Source organism: Bombus pyrosoma, linkage group LG13, assembly GCF_014825855.1.
Source record: "Bombus pyrosoma isolate SC7728 linkage group LG13, ASM1482585v1, whole genome shotgun sequence".
Taxonomy (NCBI): Eukaryota; Metazoa; Arthropoda; class Insecta; order Hymenoptera; family Apidae; genus Bombus; species Bombus pyrosoma.
Window position 1 is genome coordinate 6,480,752 of NC_057782.1, and position 16,601 is coordinate 6,497,352.

General features: G+C 30.8%; 5 protein-coding genes across 14 annotated transcripts in view; 2 read left to right on the plus strand and 3 right to left on the minus strand.

Moving 5' to 3' along the window:
- Positions 1-1,511, minus strand: part of LOC122574141 (calmodulin-binding transcription activator 2-like) — a 41,470-nt gene extending 39,959 nt beyond the window's left edge. For all 6 annotated transcript variants that reach the window (XM_043741362.1, XM_043741358.1, XM_043741356.1 and 3 more), the window contains exon 1: positions 212-1,511. The gene's annotated coding sequence lies outside the window, so the exon portion shown is untranslated. The remainder of the gene's footprint in view (positions 1-211) is intronic.
- A 156-nt stretch (positions 1,512-1,667) lies between these two features.
- Positions 1,668-4,663, minus strand: LOC122574144 (AP-2 complex subunit mu). Of its 2 annotated transcripts, none has more exons than XM_043741366.1 (5): positions 4,515-4,663; positions 3,554-3,934; positions 3,218-3,468; positions 2,883-3,139; positions 1,668-2,806 (listed from the first exon to the last, which is right to left on the minus strand). In XM_043741366.1, the coding sequence occupies exons 2-5, from the start codon at positions 3,891-3,893 to the stop codon at positions 2,326-2,328; spliced, it is 1,329 nt and encodes a 442-aa protein (XP_043597301.1). In that variant the 5' UTR covers positions 3,894-3,934; positions 4,515-4,663; the 3' UTR covers positions 1,668-2,325. The 2 variants fall into 2 exon arrangements, with proteins under 2 accessions (XP_043597301.1, XP_043597302.1); XM_043741367.1 differs by lacking the exon at positions 4,515-4,663 and adding an exon at positions 4,322-4,481.
- Positions 4,664-5,173: 510 nt separating this feature from the next.
- On the plus strand, positions 5,174-7,036 carry LOC122574145 (peroxisomal membrane protein PEX14). Its single transcript, XM_043741368.1, has 4 exons — positions 5,174-5,370; positions 5,607-5,930; positions 6,007-6,242; positions 6,744-7,036. The coding sequence occupies exons 1-4, from the start codon at positions 5,314-5,316 to the stop codon at positions 6,925-6,927; spliced, it is 801 nt and encodes a 266-aa protein (XP_043597303.1). The 5' UTR covers positions 5,174-5,313; the 3' UTR covers positions 6,928-7,036.
- Positions 7,037-8,324: 1,288 nt separating this feature from the next.
- Positions 8,325-13,225, minus strand: LOC122574146 (CTD nuclear envelope phosphatase 1 homolog). Of its 4 annotated transcripts, none has more exons than XM_043741371.1 (6): positions 12,018-13,225; positions 11,256-11,322; positions 10,976-11,177; positions 10,585-10,802; positions 9,024-9,165; positions 8,325-8,917 (listed from the first exon to the last, which is right to left on the minus strand). In XM_043741371.1, coding segments are annotated over exons 1-6 (729 nt in total). In that variant the 5' UTR covers positions 12,117-13,225; the 3' UTR covers positions 8,325-8,916. The 4 variants fall into 4 exon arrangements, 3 of the variants coding, with proteins under 3 accessions (XP_043597306.1, XP_043597305.1, XP_043597307.1); XM_043741370.1 differs by having other exon boundaries at positions 8,325-9,165; positions 12,018-12,536; positions 12,840-13,223; XR_006318912.1 differs by lacking the exon at positions 8,325-8,917 and adding an exon at positions 9,435-9,609 and having other exon boundaries at positions 8,976-9,165.
- Positions 13,226-13,492: 267 nt separating this feature from the next.
- On the plus strand, positions 13,493-16,285 carry LOC122574143 (mRNA-decapping enzyme 1A). The gene is made up of 4 exons (XM_043741365.1): positions 13,493-13,914; positions 14,394-14,847; positions 14,928-15,410; positions 15,497-16,285. Exons 1-4 carry the CDS (start codon positions 13,706-13,708, stop codon positions 15,731-15,733), a joined length of 1,383 nt encoding a protein of 460 aa, XP_043597300.1. The 5' UTR covers positions 13,493-13,705; the 3' UTR covers positions 15,734-16,285.
- The last annotated feature ends 316 nt before the right edge of the window (positions 16,286-16,601 follow it).

Here is a 16,601-nt window from a genome sequence, read left to right on the forward strand (position 1 = left end):
GTTTCCACCGAAATTCACCGAGGTGGAAACTAATCACGGGTGGAAAAACTATCAGTCACGTTCGGGAAATACTTTTCTAAGGCTCGACATTACGGTACGAGGACAGCATACAAAATCAACGTAGATCGGCTCACGGAATATATATCGTGTCGCTTAGCGCGAATATATATCTATTCGATCGAGCAAAAGATACATTGTATAAAATACTTACAATATCTGTGCTCCGTGTGACAGAAGGCCCGTAACCCGTATCGAGAGGGTTCATCTTGAGACGGTTGTTTACGCGGCGCCAACACTTAGAGCAATGAGATATCACCACTTTACCACCGGTTCATAATCGTGCATTACTCTTATACACGAATCTCTCGATGTATCGTTGATTTTCACGCATGAAATCGTGTGATCACGCGTGCCTGCGCTCGCGGTCGATCCTTGGAATCCATGACAGGTACGAGCACGGGTATGGCTGCGAGCCGCATGCGCCAAAGCACAAGTTATCACGCTCTACTACCAAGGCAAGCGGGTAACATATAGATGAGAAACTCCGCTTTAAATTTAAATTTCTACTACCAAGTCGCCACACCGATTCAATTGTATTCACTCGAAACCTTAATTAATCGAACAGATTAAAACTAATTAGGACACGTCCCTTCACTTCTTTCTCCTTTCTCCGTTGGCGTTCGTGACAGCTTTCAATTTGTTGTGTGTCAAATCAATTACTCGATCGATTATGAAAAAAATAGAGTTTTAGATTGACAAACGATTCACCAGAATTATTAAATCTTTCATTTTCTATGTTGATTATTACGTACTTGGTTTTATCGTTAAGACGTAAGATAAAAATGTGATGACGTTTTAGTTTTTATTCACAAGTAATAAGTAACTTGTATAATTTCAACTTCCGGTATATTTGTGTATATAAATTCATGTAATTATAAATTTTCTATTCAAAAGTTGGATTTAATACAGCGATTGTTTAACAAAAATAATTGTATTAGAAATGTTTATTTAACTGAAGAATTTAATTAATTAAATTATAAAATATATATGAAATAACAATACATTTGATTGATTTCAAATTTGAACGACTACACTTGCGTGATTTGACTCTATTTGTAATTTGAATTACATACGTTAGTTCGTTTTGCCGTGAAATCCCGCGAACATTATTGTGCGATTGGTAGTGAAATTCATGTGAAAAAAGAAGCTGAAATTTCGGATAACATCGCAATTCTTGGTCTCGCTGCTGCAGAAATAACTACGAATGGTAAGTTTATATAATTATCATAAATTATTACAAAAGTCTTAGAGTAAATCAAAGAGAAAGTAACGGAGAAAATTTTAGCTCAATACTCAATTACAAGTGTATGACCGATTTCGAAATAAATTTATGATCATTTTATCGGTCATGATGAAGATAAGAATTTTATCCAAAAATAAAAAATCATATGCGTTTTGGATTATTACTACCGTAAAAAATATATAGAGAAGATTCAAATTCAAAAATAGCAATTATAGCTGCCCTTTCACAGCCATATTGCATTTTCATTCTGTCGTTACATTCAAAAATTATATGAACAATATAAAATTAATATGAACAATATAGAAAGGTACTTTGTAATCAACAATATAGAAATCAACCATTTAACGATTAACGTTATAAAACATTTTAAATTACATACATACTTTATTATGCATATGAATTTTAACATAGAGAGACAAAATTATTCTTTTACAATGAATCGAGATATTCTCTATTCATTTTCATAAATGACAACAAATATGTTCAATAATCTAGACTTTATTGAGCGCATTTTAAATATCATTCATAGTGTTTAGCAATTATTTTAAATTTTCTCGTTGTTACGATACCAAAGAGGTCATGAATTTTTATTTCATAAAAAACAATTAAAAATGCCGTTAACGTAACGTATAATGAAGTATGATATAATACATGTATGTTCAAGATTAAAATCTAATCCGACGCATGAAATTACATAAATATTAACTTTCACAAAAGTTGGAATTTCGCTAAAACTCAGATAGAATAAAATTGTTATAGAAAAAGGTTCTTAAAAAGAACTCACATGTCACAGTAAAATATAACACGCGAAAGAAATTAGATTATAAAACACATTGGCACAAAGATCTTCCCCTCTTGGTATCTATCCATTTATACGTTTAACCATTTATACGTTTAACCATTCGTCAGTTAATCTAAGTATTTCAAACAACTATTTAAATATGCGCCGTAAAGTGATAATTTTGAGAAAATTGTATTTATGCCTTGAGGTTACTCATTTACAATAATGCGATGAAACGTCATTAACATCGTGTCTCGTACAGACCACTTCGGCCTATGTATCTCACCCATTTTATAACATCATGATCGGAATAGTTCAATTTGGATTCAAATACTTTCAAGTACCGGACTTTAAATCCAGAGGGCGCAAATGGTACTTCGAAATTCATCGATATAGGCGGCCGGGTCCACCTCTTTTTCGTATCAGTTTCAAGTAAATCGATTTCCGCTGATAGCTGAGTTTCTTTCATACCGGCCATACGTTTAATTTTCCATACGATAGCATTTTCGGATGCTTTATACTTTGCTTTTCCTTTCAAGCAAATCAGTTGTACTCCAGCCGTATTCAGAGGAGTAGGTACTCGAACTTCGATCTTTTGTCCCAACAAAGATGGCTTAAAGTTTGACTTTAGTACTGCTTTCACTTCCATCTTTGTACGCCCCACTTCACGCACTAATGGAATTACGCGGAAAGGCAATGATATATCTTTGGTGGTGCGATATCTGCAAGACATCACCAACAATTATTAATTAAGATTATTAGTTTCACATTCATAATGTTTCCCAGAGGGATTTTTACCTCATCAACTCAAATTCTCCATCAGGAGGTATGAAACTGATAGCATGTTCTGTCTCGAATTTACTAAGCTTGACACACTGATGAAATTGGCAGTCATCGATTACAACAACCGGTTTCCCAGATCTAGCACCTGTAGGATCATCTCCACCCCCTCCCACACTGCTTCCACCTTTCATACCTTTAGCCTCCATAACAATCTTATCGTTGATTCCAAACTTGCATTCTGGCATTCCAGACAAATAAGATTTCATCACAACCTGTTACGGTAGAAATGTTAGATTAATAAGTTTTCCAAAATCTCAGCTGTTTCCTCATTTTATCCCTTGAATAATAACCTTCCCAGCAACATGTGCACTTAGCACTTGCCCTTGAGGGCTCATTAAGAGATTCACATATTCAAGAACATCAAGGAATAATTCATTACGTCTGTACTTGATACCCTCTCTTCTCCATCCAATCTGACCAGTTACTTGGGAGGTTATTTGAGCCTGTTCTTCCTTTGTTGCAGATTTTACTCCTTGTTGAGTAATGAATGTTTTTAAGACTCCAGTATCACAATTCTGTGGATACCCAAAATCCAAGATTTCTAAACAATAAATTTAATTATTCTTTAAAAACAAAATATTTCTTGCTTATGGAAATATCTTTGTATGACATATTACGGTACTAACCATCCAAAAGCTCATAGATTAGCACAAAGTTGTTCTTGATATTCTCCTCAGAAATCTTACCAAAATATGATTGCATAACATCGATAATTTTTAATAAGAACTCAAAAACCATTGCAGCATTAACATTTTGTTTAGTAACAGCAGTCAGCCAAATATTAGCACGTTTTATATGAAAGAATGATGTTCTGGCAATATTGGTAACAGGGGAGCGTACTTGTTGCCTAGCATGGATAACATTGACACGAAATGCATCAACCGCATTTCGTCCAATGTCATCTCTATATACTCTGGAGATAAGTACCTCTCCCTTATGATTGTAGACAAATAAACCCCCTATCATTTTGACAGAGGGTACCTTTTATTATTCCAATTACAATCAATCTATAAACACATAATATTTATTTATTACCATACAAAATTTTGGATTTATCAAAATAAATCTGTAAATCTTATATACTTTCCAAGATAAAATGTATCTAATATTTAATATAATATATTTATCAAATTTAACACTTTTTTAATTACGACCTTAAAATGTTTAATTTTAGGAATTTATATATAATGATGAAAATCTCTTGTAACATAAATATAGCACGTATTAAAAAACATTGTTAGACATCCAAAAGAATTAGAAATCAATGAATGCAAGTAGTGATATGAAAATTTTTTTGGGACAATACTGTATTAATTCAATTCAAATACTATAAAGACTAGCTTTGAAGAAAATGAGAGGAGCAATTTATCTAAAAATTAACGTAAATTTCTTACATCAAGTAAAAGATAACGCCCCTTTTCTTAAATGACATTTGAGGTTCTCTAATATGTCTTGTAAACGGTTAGTATTATTGATCGGAAATGAACGGCCTATATCGTAAGCACTATCATTATCGAAAATTCTCCGAAAATTATAAAATGCAAATATCCATAAATATAAGTTTCAGAATTGTAAAAGATCACTTACACATGACTCTTAATGCGATTAATAAAAATAAGAGACTAATTTGTATCAGCCTCCGAAACGTACAGTAACAGTACCAACCTACTGATACAAGTGCGAACTATCAAATGACGAAAGCAACACCCACTTCTTTATACTACGTATCTCAAAGACATACTATTACGATAAGTTAAGTTTAAAATAACAATAGATTAGTATAATATATAGCAGTGCGTTGTATCGAAATTTAGATTTATCTATCCATCATTATGATTGCAAATATTTTAATTATAAGTTTATAGGGCAAGTAGGGTTGTTGTATTGATTTTAAAACCGGTAGTTGTACATTTATATGTTCAATCATTATAATAAAAATATTAAAAAGATATTGAATTTATCAACAATTTACAAGTTTGCAGTCTACTAATTAAACTCTTGCTTTGTATGCTCAGAAAATTTTTTGTTTGCACTGATTATATTTCTTTATGCACGTAATATAAAGACTCAACAAAATATATGTATAAGATTACTCTTTATATTTTTAATGATATAGAAAATTCATGTTTCTTTTGTTATTTGATATCTATACATACGATATATTTTAATTAAATATAAAAAACAGAGTTCAATAATTTTCTTGGTAGATATTTGAAAATCTTCTTATACCCGAAAGATACTATATCAAGTGTTTACACCAACGCCTGCGCGTTGTAATATTTTCAGATACATGTGTACCTAGTATTACAAAATGATTTACATAAGAAAAAACTGAATATGAATACATAGTTATGATACTTTCGCTAAAGTGATAATACTTTCAATTATGGCTATGGCTAACCAAGATGCGAATAATAATAACCTTGCTTTGAGGGAAAATTTAGTAAGTTACTATTATTCTTAGGTTACATATATGTATATATATATATATTTACGCATGTATATTTATTTAAATATCTTAATATTTTGTCATATATTAAGGAATTTTAGCAGAACGATACGAAGTAAAAGTGAACATTGACTGATTATATAAGTATTAAGGATAAAATGATGTAATAAGTATATATTGTTTGTTAAAAATATTTTAATATAAAAAGTTGATAAAAATTTTTCTTTAAGGTAAAAACAGCAGTAGAATTTTTGCAAAATCCTAAAGTACAAAGTAGCCCTATTGGACGTAAAGAAGAATTTCTTCAAAGAAAGGGTTTAACAGATGAAGAAATTAAAAGAGCATTTAAATTAGCTTCTATTGACATAACAATTGATCAAAATGTTGTTCATAATTCAAATGATTATACAGTGGTCCCTATTCCACCGAGACAAATGTATCCATATTTTCAAACATACCCATACCAAATAACTTTTTTCCAAAGAATTAAAGAATTCTTCAATGCTACGGCTTTAATTGGAGCTACTATATATTGCATTTATTGGTTTTACAAGGTATTATCATATGTACATAGTACAAGCCTTATTTTTAAATCATGTAACAAGTTAATCGTATTGTACTTCATTGTAGAAATTTATTGAACCATTTCTATTTGGCCGAAAAAAGAAGGATAGCATAAAGGATTCAGTTACTGAGTTAGACAAGACTATTCAAAATTCCATGAAAGAAGTAAAAGAATCTATTTCTAAAGTTGAGGGAGATGTCCAAAAGTTGACACAGAATCAATCTATGGATCCAATGGTACCTCAATTGGTACAAGAATTGAAACAAGATTTAGCTAGTCTCAAATCTTTACTTTTATCAAGGTATAATATACATTTATGTATGTAATTATGCTTTAACATGATTACATATTGAAGTATATTAGGACACAATACGTAATCAACAATTAGAATTTATAACATTTATTCCTATACAAGATAATCATTCTGTTTATACATCATATACTATTTTATTTTTAAATTTATACAATAATCTTAAGATATAATTTTTATACAAAAGTTTTTTTTCTCCTTCTTTTATGCTGATTCACACACATACAAACATGCATATATTTCAGATCCAATCACTCAAATACATTCATTTAAAAATACAAAAGTAAAAATTTTTTTTTAATAAAAGAACTATAAAATATATCAATCAAATTGTGATTGATTACAAAAAATATTTAAAAAACACAGATTCTACATTTAATATTTTTGCATAATTTTTGTAATTAGTATTACCAAAATTGTATAAAATTTGTACGTAGAAAGTCAAGTAATTTACAATTATTCGTATTTACCAAAATTTTGAATTCTAAACAGAAAACAATTTCCAAGTGCGCCAGCATCAGTACCATCTATATCTATACCAACATGGCAATTAGATGCTGCAGGTACAAGTCAGGAAAAATCAACTGAACGAGAAGATGATGCTGGAAGTGGAAGTAGCGCTAATAATTCAGATAGTTCTCTGGAAATGATTCGCGAAGATCCGCCTAAGGTGTAAATTCAAGATAATTCATAAACATTCACTTCCACCATAACAGTCTTCAATGTACAGAATATTCTGTGATGTCTATTAAAAGGAATAGATGATTTTGACCACGTGTAATATATATTAAGAATCGAAGTTTTTACTCTTATTGTATTATCGTTTAAACTTTTATTTTGCCCAACTCTGTGTTGACTTCATTCCAAAAGTCACACAGTAATCGTTTTGGTTCCTATAAAAATGTAAAGTTGTTTGTAAAACAAAGGGACATATATAATGCATCATACTTTAAATAATACTAAATTTTTATAAATGACGCTTGTTACTTAATCTTTATTTATTTTTCTTCTTTTTGCGAATCTCTGAAAGAACTAACATTTGTTCGGCTTTGATTATTAGCATCAATCTTCCATCCCTGTTTTTAAAGGCCTCGAATATTGTTTAATAATTTTTACGATATTAAAATAAAAAAGTAAATAAAAAATAAAACATTTTCTTAACAATATTCCTAATGCACAGTCACATTACTATTTAACATTGTTTATTACTTAGAACAAATCATCTATATGAAATATTTAACGATATAATGGGAAAGGTATAAAAACCAAAAATACAAACTAGCTTTACAAACTAAATATGTACATTTTAATTCATATTTGAGTTTAAAAAGACAATCGCGATACATAGAACCATATTAAGCCAAGGAATATTTTATACAAGTTGCTTTGCAGTGAATATTTGAAATTAAAAAATTAATATTTCCTTGACATATAGATATAATTGCATGTATGTGACAACAGAGCATACATACATGTACATACAGGTATACTATGTACAGAAAGACATTATTTTATTAAATGTGGTGTAATCCTCCTTTATCTTATACCTATTACCCATGGCTACTCTTATTACTTTGAGGGAATAAATTACTATTAATAATATAAATCCTTGTGAGCAATTCATTTGATATACGTCAATAAATAAACAAATGTTCTCAATCATATGCAATTTATTTGAGAACAAATTATTATTTCAATCTTGTGCACATGGGCATATTTTTTTAAATTGAAGTTTTATGATTAAGTGAAACCAACATTTATATATATATATTTATGTATCTATATATATAAATGTTATGTGAAATGTTTAATGGCTTGATTACACTTTTCATTCACTCAAACCAATCATTCTGCAACAAACACATTCCTCACCATAGTACAAACCATGTAATCTTCAATATTACTTTGAATGCTTAAACAAGCGAACAAATGTACTGTAGAGCTATATGTACGATTACATCCGTTCACTGTTACTTTATTCGTCTATTTTTTTAACTCTTTAACATCGTACATTGCGTTTTAAAGAATTTTAATCTTTTTAAAAATTTATTGAAATCAAATATCGCTTCTTCATAGTTCTTTAATACTTCTTTTTATTATTAGGTATATCCAGGATAGCTGCCTCACTGATACAGTGAGTTACAGCGATGTCCGTTTAAAGTGTGACTTAGTATTAGATTATCCTTTTTTTAATACTACACTTTAAGTTTAATAATATTATATATAACAGAAATAATTTGTTTAAAAAATATAACACTTTTTTTATCATGTGTGGCAAAATACTTAAAATGTTTTGCATATCTCCACTTAGAACAAAATTATTTCAAGTAAAATATATAAATCTATGTTAACTGAAAATCTTGATCTTTGGCAAATACATTTTTTTCTTAAAAAGCTCTGTATGTTTGTCGTGTATGCATGTGTGTATATGTGTAATTGTTTTTGCGTATGTGTGTACCATTCGCGTACGTACATATATAGTATTGCGCACACATGAACATAACGAAAATACCAGGATATTTTGTGCTAATGTAAATAGTTTGGTTAAAGGTCCCACTCCCTTTCAGACTTACTCGCTACAGTTTTGTTTTCTAACGAGCGTAGAAAATGAGGACAGGGTGTGTGTCAGGGATCATCGTCGCATCGTTTAGTCAGCATCCTAATGTCTATTAACACAGTACCAGTAACAATAATCCTAGATTAAACACGCTAAACGTTTTGTAGTTCGGTCTCTAATAAATCTAATTTATTAATTAATTCAAACTGTGCTACCAAGTATGATGTAAATGTAAATTCCTTGAAAGAACAGACCGCACGTCCTGTGTAAAACGAAGTGCATCCAAAACTGGAAGTAAACTTAACAGAGCAGTATCTCCCGCGTCGCTAAACCATGACTTTATTGGTATTGCGTTATCTGCCATAAACAGAAAAAAAGGAATAAACAATTGCTTCCTAAAAATGCTTAACACGTGAATAACATTTTTAAGTTTAAAATATCTAAAAACGAAATATCAATTAAAAAATTATAGTTGTCCAATATAACATCCAAGAAAATCCGATTATACAACACTTTCTTTATGTAGAAATATACTACTCAATTTCTAAAGAATGGATTACGATTTTCTTGAATGCTGGCGATAAAAAGCATTGAATAAAAATAAAATCTAATCTTTAATCTAGTACCTGATACACAGGAATTATTAAAAAAAACGATTAAAACAGTCGAAATTAGTTCATTGCCAATTCGGCGTAGTGTCCAGTGCTTATTCAAGTGGAGGAGCATTGGCAATTGAGCATATTTTACATCTATCCATAGGCCTGTATTCAGTGCTTGCTTACAGAACATCAACGCTGATAGCTGCAAATAGATACGTTTTTCAATAAAATTTATCTCGGTGTTCGATTTCATTATTTGTTTACCCAGTCAAACTATATAAAATGTAAGTGTAGAAACTAAACGACATGAAAGAAAAATTATAAAATATGTCAATGTTTTTTCTGTTATTAATGCGCGCAGCACCGTTTATTTAAAATAATTACAGCAACGATCATAGCAACGATAATAACAGTAATAGATGCACCGAAATTGATTTAAATTAAAAAATTAATAAATTTGTTCCGGTAGAAAAAGTTTCATAAAATAAACTATGTATCTTAAATAATGTTTTAAATCTTAGTTTCGATGTTTTAGTTTACAAAATAAAATTGCAATGATGGAGTAATTTGATATCAATGGCTGCATAGACAATATAAACTCATAAAATAATACATAATTCTGTATTTATCTGTATCCCTAACAACTACAATCGGTACACAAAACGTCTTTAATCATTAAAGCATATGGACATCAGAATGTATTTGTAGAATGTTATTTATGAGTGCAATTTCTGAATGAATTTGATTAAAAGTTGTTGAGTAATGAGATTAGGAAATATTTAATCAATATTTTTAATGTAGATCGAGATAGAATTATTCCACTACACATAGTTGTGCACATGTAAGCAAGTTCTGACTACAGGTTGTGATATATAGTACATGATACGACAATAGTATTAAAATTATAAAAACAATCCTATATGTAAGTATGTATACTAAATTCGTGTATATATCCATTTCATCTTTTATTAATCGTTTTCGTATTTGTAATAACTTGTTCACAATTATTGTTGTATCATGCATAAAATTAAACAGTTTTACAATACATGATTATTTTTAATACATACGAAAAAAATTAAAAAATTAGGAAATCGTGTTAAATCAGACAACTACATTATAAGAGTCATGAAAAATTAATATTATTGCATTAAGAAAAATAAATATTATGAATACTTACGAGGATAAGCCCTGTAGGCTCCAGGACTGTTATCAAGTATAAAGACTGACGCTAGATCTGAACAAATTGCAGATAAATCTTTAGTATAGGAACCCATTTCTGGTGTACAATGTTGTCTATAGTATCTTCTTCTTAAAATACCCCTGTTGTTATCTAACTTTTCTGCAACAGCTGCTCCATAGATTTCCATGGAAGCAGTGAAAACCACTAGTTCGTACCTTTAAAAAGAGGAAAAAGAAAGAACATTTATTTTTCAATATGTTTAATAGCATATGTTATATTAAAAATATCAACAGTTCACAATTGATATGATTTCTTATCTAAAGGCATAATAGGTACAAAGTCTCAATTGAAATATAAATGAAAGTTATTTTTTGATAATGAAACTTACCATTGACTAACAATATCTAGAAAGAAATCTACATGTGGTCTTTTGTGGACAAAAAATCTGACTGGATGTCTATCTATTTTCACCTTAAGAATAAAATCTGGTGGTGTACCAAATCTAACTGTTGGCCTTGCTACTCCATCATGATGGGAGTGAATTAATGTTTCATCCAAATCCAATACTAGTACTTTTCTTTTAACTATACCTATAATACATTTTAGTTATATACACACATTAATAGCTTATAGCAACACATCTAACATAGAATATCAGTAATACTTACTAAGTCTGTGCCTTGACAATGGAGATAATGGGAAGATCTCATATTTAACAGGTTGCATTTGTGATATCTAAAAATGCATCAATTATAAAATATGAATTATTTATTTAATATTTAGCATATACATAATAATGCCTCTATTATCAACATAAATAAGCAATAGAAATAATGATTGAATGCAGTGTGCTTACATAAAACATATTTATATTAATGGAATATGACATATGAAAAATAAGGGGTAAGGGAAAGTAATTAAAAGATTGCTCAAATTAAGATACTTTATTGTTTTATGGTAACAAATGTTATTATTTACCTGGCTGTTAAAATATATCTAATATGTGAGAAACACAATACATAGAACACAATATATACATCGTTTACTAATTAAAAACGCTGATTAACAATGATATAGCAAAAGCATATGATACTTCAGATCCTCATATGACCCTCCAGAAAATATGATAATCATGATTATTCTATATGTTTTAACATCAAAAGCAAAAGAAAGGGATTACAGTGTTAAAGAAAAGAGCTTTTAATCATTGCACGGAATGTTCTAACGTAATTAACGCTGCATTATGAACACGCTATATTGTGACAACATGATCATAACAAATATTCACTGGAACCGACGGAAGATTGTAGTAAATGGAAAAACGTGAATTAATGTATTTAATGGAGAAATTGACACAATACCAGGAGGATATTATGTTATAAAAATTGTAAGGGAAAAAATGCTAGTAGAGGCGCGAAGCACCTACTTACGGCTCTAACCTGCTTCTTGAGGAGAAAGAAGACGCATGTCCACAATCGGGAGGCCATCAAGAGGAAAGCTCTCATCCCCATCTGCAATTGCTTCAGCATCTCTACTGATCTTCTTACCGGGCCGAAGTCCGGCAACACTTGATCTCCAGTCTCGCCTACGTTAGGGTCTCTTTTTCCCTTGCAACACTCCACTTCACGTTGTAGTATTACACAAACTTTATCGTAAACAAACGTCTTTTACGCGAATAGGAAACATGAAATCTGAATATTCATCAACATTACGAACCGTCCGCGTATAGTAGCGGCGTGCACATGCAAATACGCTTTTCCATATCTTGTCATGTTTTGGTAAAAACTACAGGCAAAATCTATGTACGAATCTTTTTCACATACACCACGCAGTAGCCGCCATCTTTCGCACATCGACCCAATTTTTCCATGCGCTTAGCTAGCGCGCATGATATTCTCAAAATTCTACTTTATGTGTACCATACACCGTTTACATTTCCCGCGAGCCGACTGCACAAGAGAAAATTGAGAAATATAATGATCGGACTAATCATAAATCATTGTACATATATATATATATATATATATATACAATGTATATACATATATATCTAATAGGATGGTATTATATAATAACAAGAAGTTCATTCATTATTCAAAAGTTTAAATGTAAATTTCGGATTCAAAACATTGTTCTTTTAAATTTTCAAAGATTTATATTGCATGTGATTAATTAAAATCACGTCTTATAAAAAAACCAATACTCAGTGTTCTGTACATCATATGTATTAATGAATACAACAAACAACACACTCGATTCTGTCGGCGAACAACAATTAGATAAGGAATCACCAAAGTGTTATCACTTTCTTTTATGGAATGAAAGCACGAATATCTGCTATATCAAATTGATATTGAAGCATGACATTCAGTTTTTGCTGTTATCAAAAACTATACCACGCGGTCAATTCTGTTTTTTTTCCCCCTATTGATTACAAAGATGACGCAATATTTGATCATTTCGCTGCTATGTTCTTCCTGAATAAGTTAAAAAATTAATATTATTCAAGTTCACTAGGAAATCGCTAATTTATTCTATCATCTGGGATAATATTAATTAAACAGCACTAATTATTGTTTAGTAGGAATTTATGAAAAGTATTACTATCTATTTCTGGACACCTCTTTTTGGATTAATAGAACTTACCGTAAAAGTGAAAACTTAAAAATAACTTTCTCTGGGGCTTGTAATTTGCAATTATATACGTTCAAATATGTATGACCAGCATTACAATTATGTTATTCTCATATTATTGGCTTAGATTTTCAAAATTTCTGTCGATTCGATTGGGTAAACTGTCGCTTGATTCTCCTTTCACAATTCAGCGTCCATTTCAATAAATCTGATTGCTTGGTTTTACACCAATCAAAACCAGACGTTGAACCAAACGGAAAGGAAGCGTCGGCTTTCTGTGATGTTACTAACTCGCAGATGTAGCAACGGTATCAACCTTAAAATCTAGTATGACGTTTAATATACAGGCAGCTGCTTACGTTAGACCAAAATACAGTGCTCTTAGTGATTGGCTTGCACGACTAAGCTAAATTTCAATTGAATTAGAAAAATACCGATTATTCTTGTATTTCATAAACTGTACCATCAAGCTGTAAGGAGCACGATGACGGATTTAACAGGGTTACGAATGAACGTGGCCGCTCTGAAACGGGTAGACCCCTATGTAAAAGATATTCTGGAGACTGCGACACACGTAGCACTTTATACTTTTAACGCAGTTAATAATGAGTGGGAAAAAACGAATATTGAAGGTGCTCTATTCGTATACTCGCGAAATGGCGAACCCTATAACAGTGTTCTTATCATGAATAGGTAACGTATAATGTATATACGTATATACATACATATACATGTACATTTTTGTATTGTATTTGTCTATATTTTTTAAACATATTACAAATATTAAGCGTGCGAGTAATAACATATGTATAATTTATACTATTCATTAATACATTCAGTGAAAATAACGTTTTAGGAAACATGTTTTATGATTAAAGGCACAATGAATATTTTAATATTTTCTATAACTCATTATTTCATGTATTGTACTAGAAACATTGTTTTTATTAGATTTGCATTATTAAAACAAATTAATGTATATGATTTAATTACAATATTATATATAGTTTGCTAGGTATTTGAAGTATCATAATACTATATACCGTATAGTGTTCAGCAATCTTGTTATAGGTTATTATTTGACATTATACGAAAGATAATTATATATCAAAAAAAATCTGTGCGAGTCTTAAATAAGCCTATTATTTTATGTATGAATAACATTCTTACAGATTAAATACAAATAACCTAGTAGAGCCAGTTACGCAAGGTTTAGATTTACAACTCCAAGAACCCTTTTTACTCTATAGAAATTCCAGATGTAATATTTATGGCATTTGGTTTTATGATAAAGAGGAATGTGTACGCATTGGTGCGATGTTGAACAAACTTATTAAAGAATCAGAGGAAAACCGCAAGACTTTCAATAAACCTGCTGTTAATGTAAAGAAAGAATCCGGCCCTAATGCGAGCAATGTTGATATATTTAGTATGCTTAGTAAAGCTCAAGAAGACTTTAATACTAATAGAAATAATAGTAGTAGTGGAGGTGGTATCAAAGAAAGGCATAGTACTAAATCTCCATTAGGTACTCCTACAACCGATGATGTATCTGGACCATTAGCTGCACCATTAGGTCCAGATGTTACTTCACAGAGTGTAATGGACTTTTTTGCAAAAGCAAAAGTTAGTATTACACGTTCAATCGTATATAGATGTTTTAAAGTAAGGAGTTGGAAATATGTTAGATTTTACAATCTTTCTAGGTTAATACTGGTCACTTTAAGGCTGGAGATCAGCCTACTTCAGGGGGTACTGTTGTAAACGAAAGTAAGCCTTTGCTTGCTCGATTAATGTCTCATCCAGCAGCTCACACAGTTGAACATATTGAAAAGCAACACAGATCTATAACCCCTCAACCAGCTACTCAACAACAGACTACTCCAACTACTATATTGAATGCTAACAGTGCTTGTAATACAACAGCTTCGAACAGAACTAAAAAACGAAACAGAACTGCTTCTCAACAAGATTCAATGATACCTACGCCTGCGTCTTTAACTCAAGAAATTTTAACACCTATGAATCAAAGTGCTACCGATACAAATGGAACAACGGGATTTCTTAGGATACAGTCACCCACAAATGCATCAACTTCTACTTTGACGAATCATCAAGCATCAGATATTATTGGTCCTAGCAATTCAAATCCACTCGCATCTTTATTTGCTCATGCATCTGCGACAACGGTGAGTGGATGTATATATCGACTCGTGTTAGGTTGTATATTTATATAAGTACGCGAAATTTGAAATTTTTGTTTTAATCCTATCAGGCATCGGAAGATATTATTACGCCTCCCACTCTATCAGGAAGAGGATCAGCACCGGCATTAATTCCTCCTGTTATGTTCGCTGCCCCTAGTCCACCTGAACCTTTAACCAGACCGTTAGAACCATTGACAAAAAATCAGTTTCTTCGAGCCTTTAACTATTTATTGAGAAGTGATCCTGATTTTATCAACAAACTTCACGAAGCTTATGTTAAATCGTTCGGTGAAATACTGTCCTAGAACTATGACTCGTTAACTGGTATAAATGGAACCCGTCATGCGGGTTGTGACGGTCGACTGATTATAGTATCGAGCGAAATCTAGTATTTCTATGTTACATGTGCATAGATGGAACACAATGTCCTGCTCGAATTTCAATTGAACTTGACTGGTAGCCCAATTTTTGGGAAGATCAAATCATAGATACAAATAAAGATACATACCTTAAACAGTATTTTTATAAGCTACTACACTTTTTCCCATGAAAAAGAGTGAAATGGATCATGGATGCGTAACGAGGTATAAAACGTGTGAAAATTGTAAAAGGAAATGAGACGAGGAATGTGAAAATTGTACGATTTTAAACTGTGATGCCAAAACATTTATATTATACTAACATTTTATGGTTACTATTTCGAAATGAAACGAGACAAATTTTCTGAGCTGATCAAATAGATTACCTATTTTACGGAATAATGACATACCCTTCCTATATATCGGGTATCGGTATGGTATGTATATGTAATTATAAAAAAAGGAGGAAATAAATAGAGACCGATTACTGAAAAATTATTTCAATGTATTTTAAGTCGATTTTCATATCGATTTGTCCCTCATGAGTAACACGTGTTGTAAAACAATGTCGTGGTACATTTAATAATATTATTATCATACAAGTTATGTCATACTATCACAATATAGTAATATTTATATGGAATACGATTACTTTATGAGAAGTACATGATGTACTAGAATAACTGATTTGCGGAAGAAGATATCTTATACAATTAAAAAAACAAGTATCAGACTTTTTAGCGTTCTTCGTTCATTTTTCATCGATGTCGTTTCTCGATGGAAAAAATGATTCTTATTGCAGGATTATATGTGT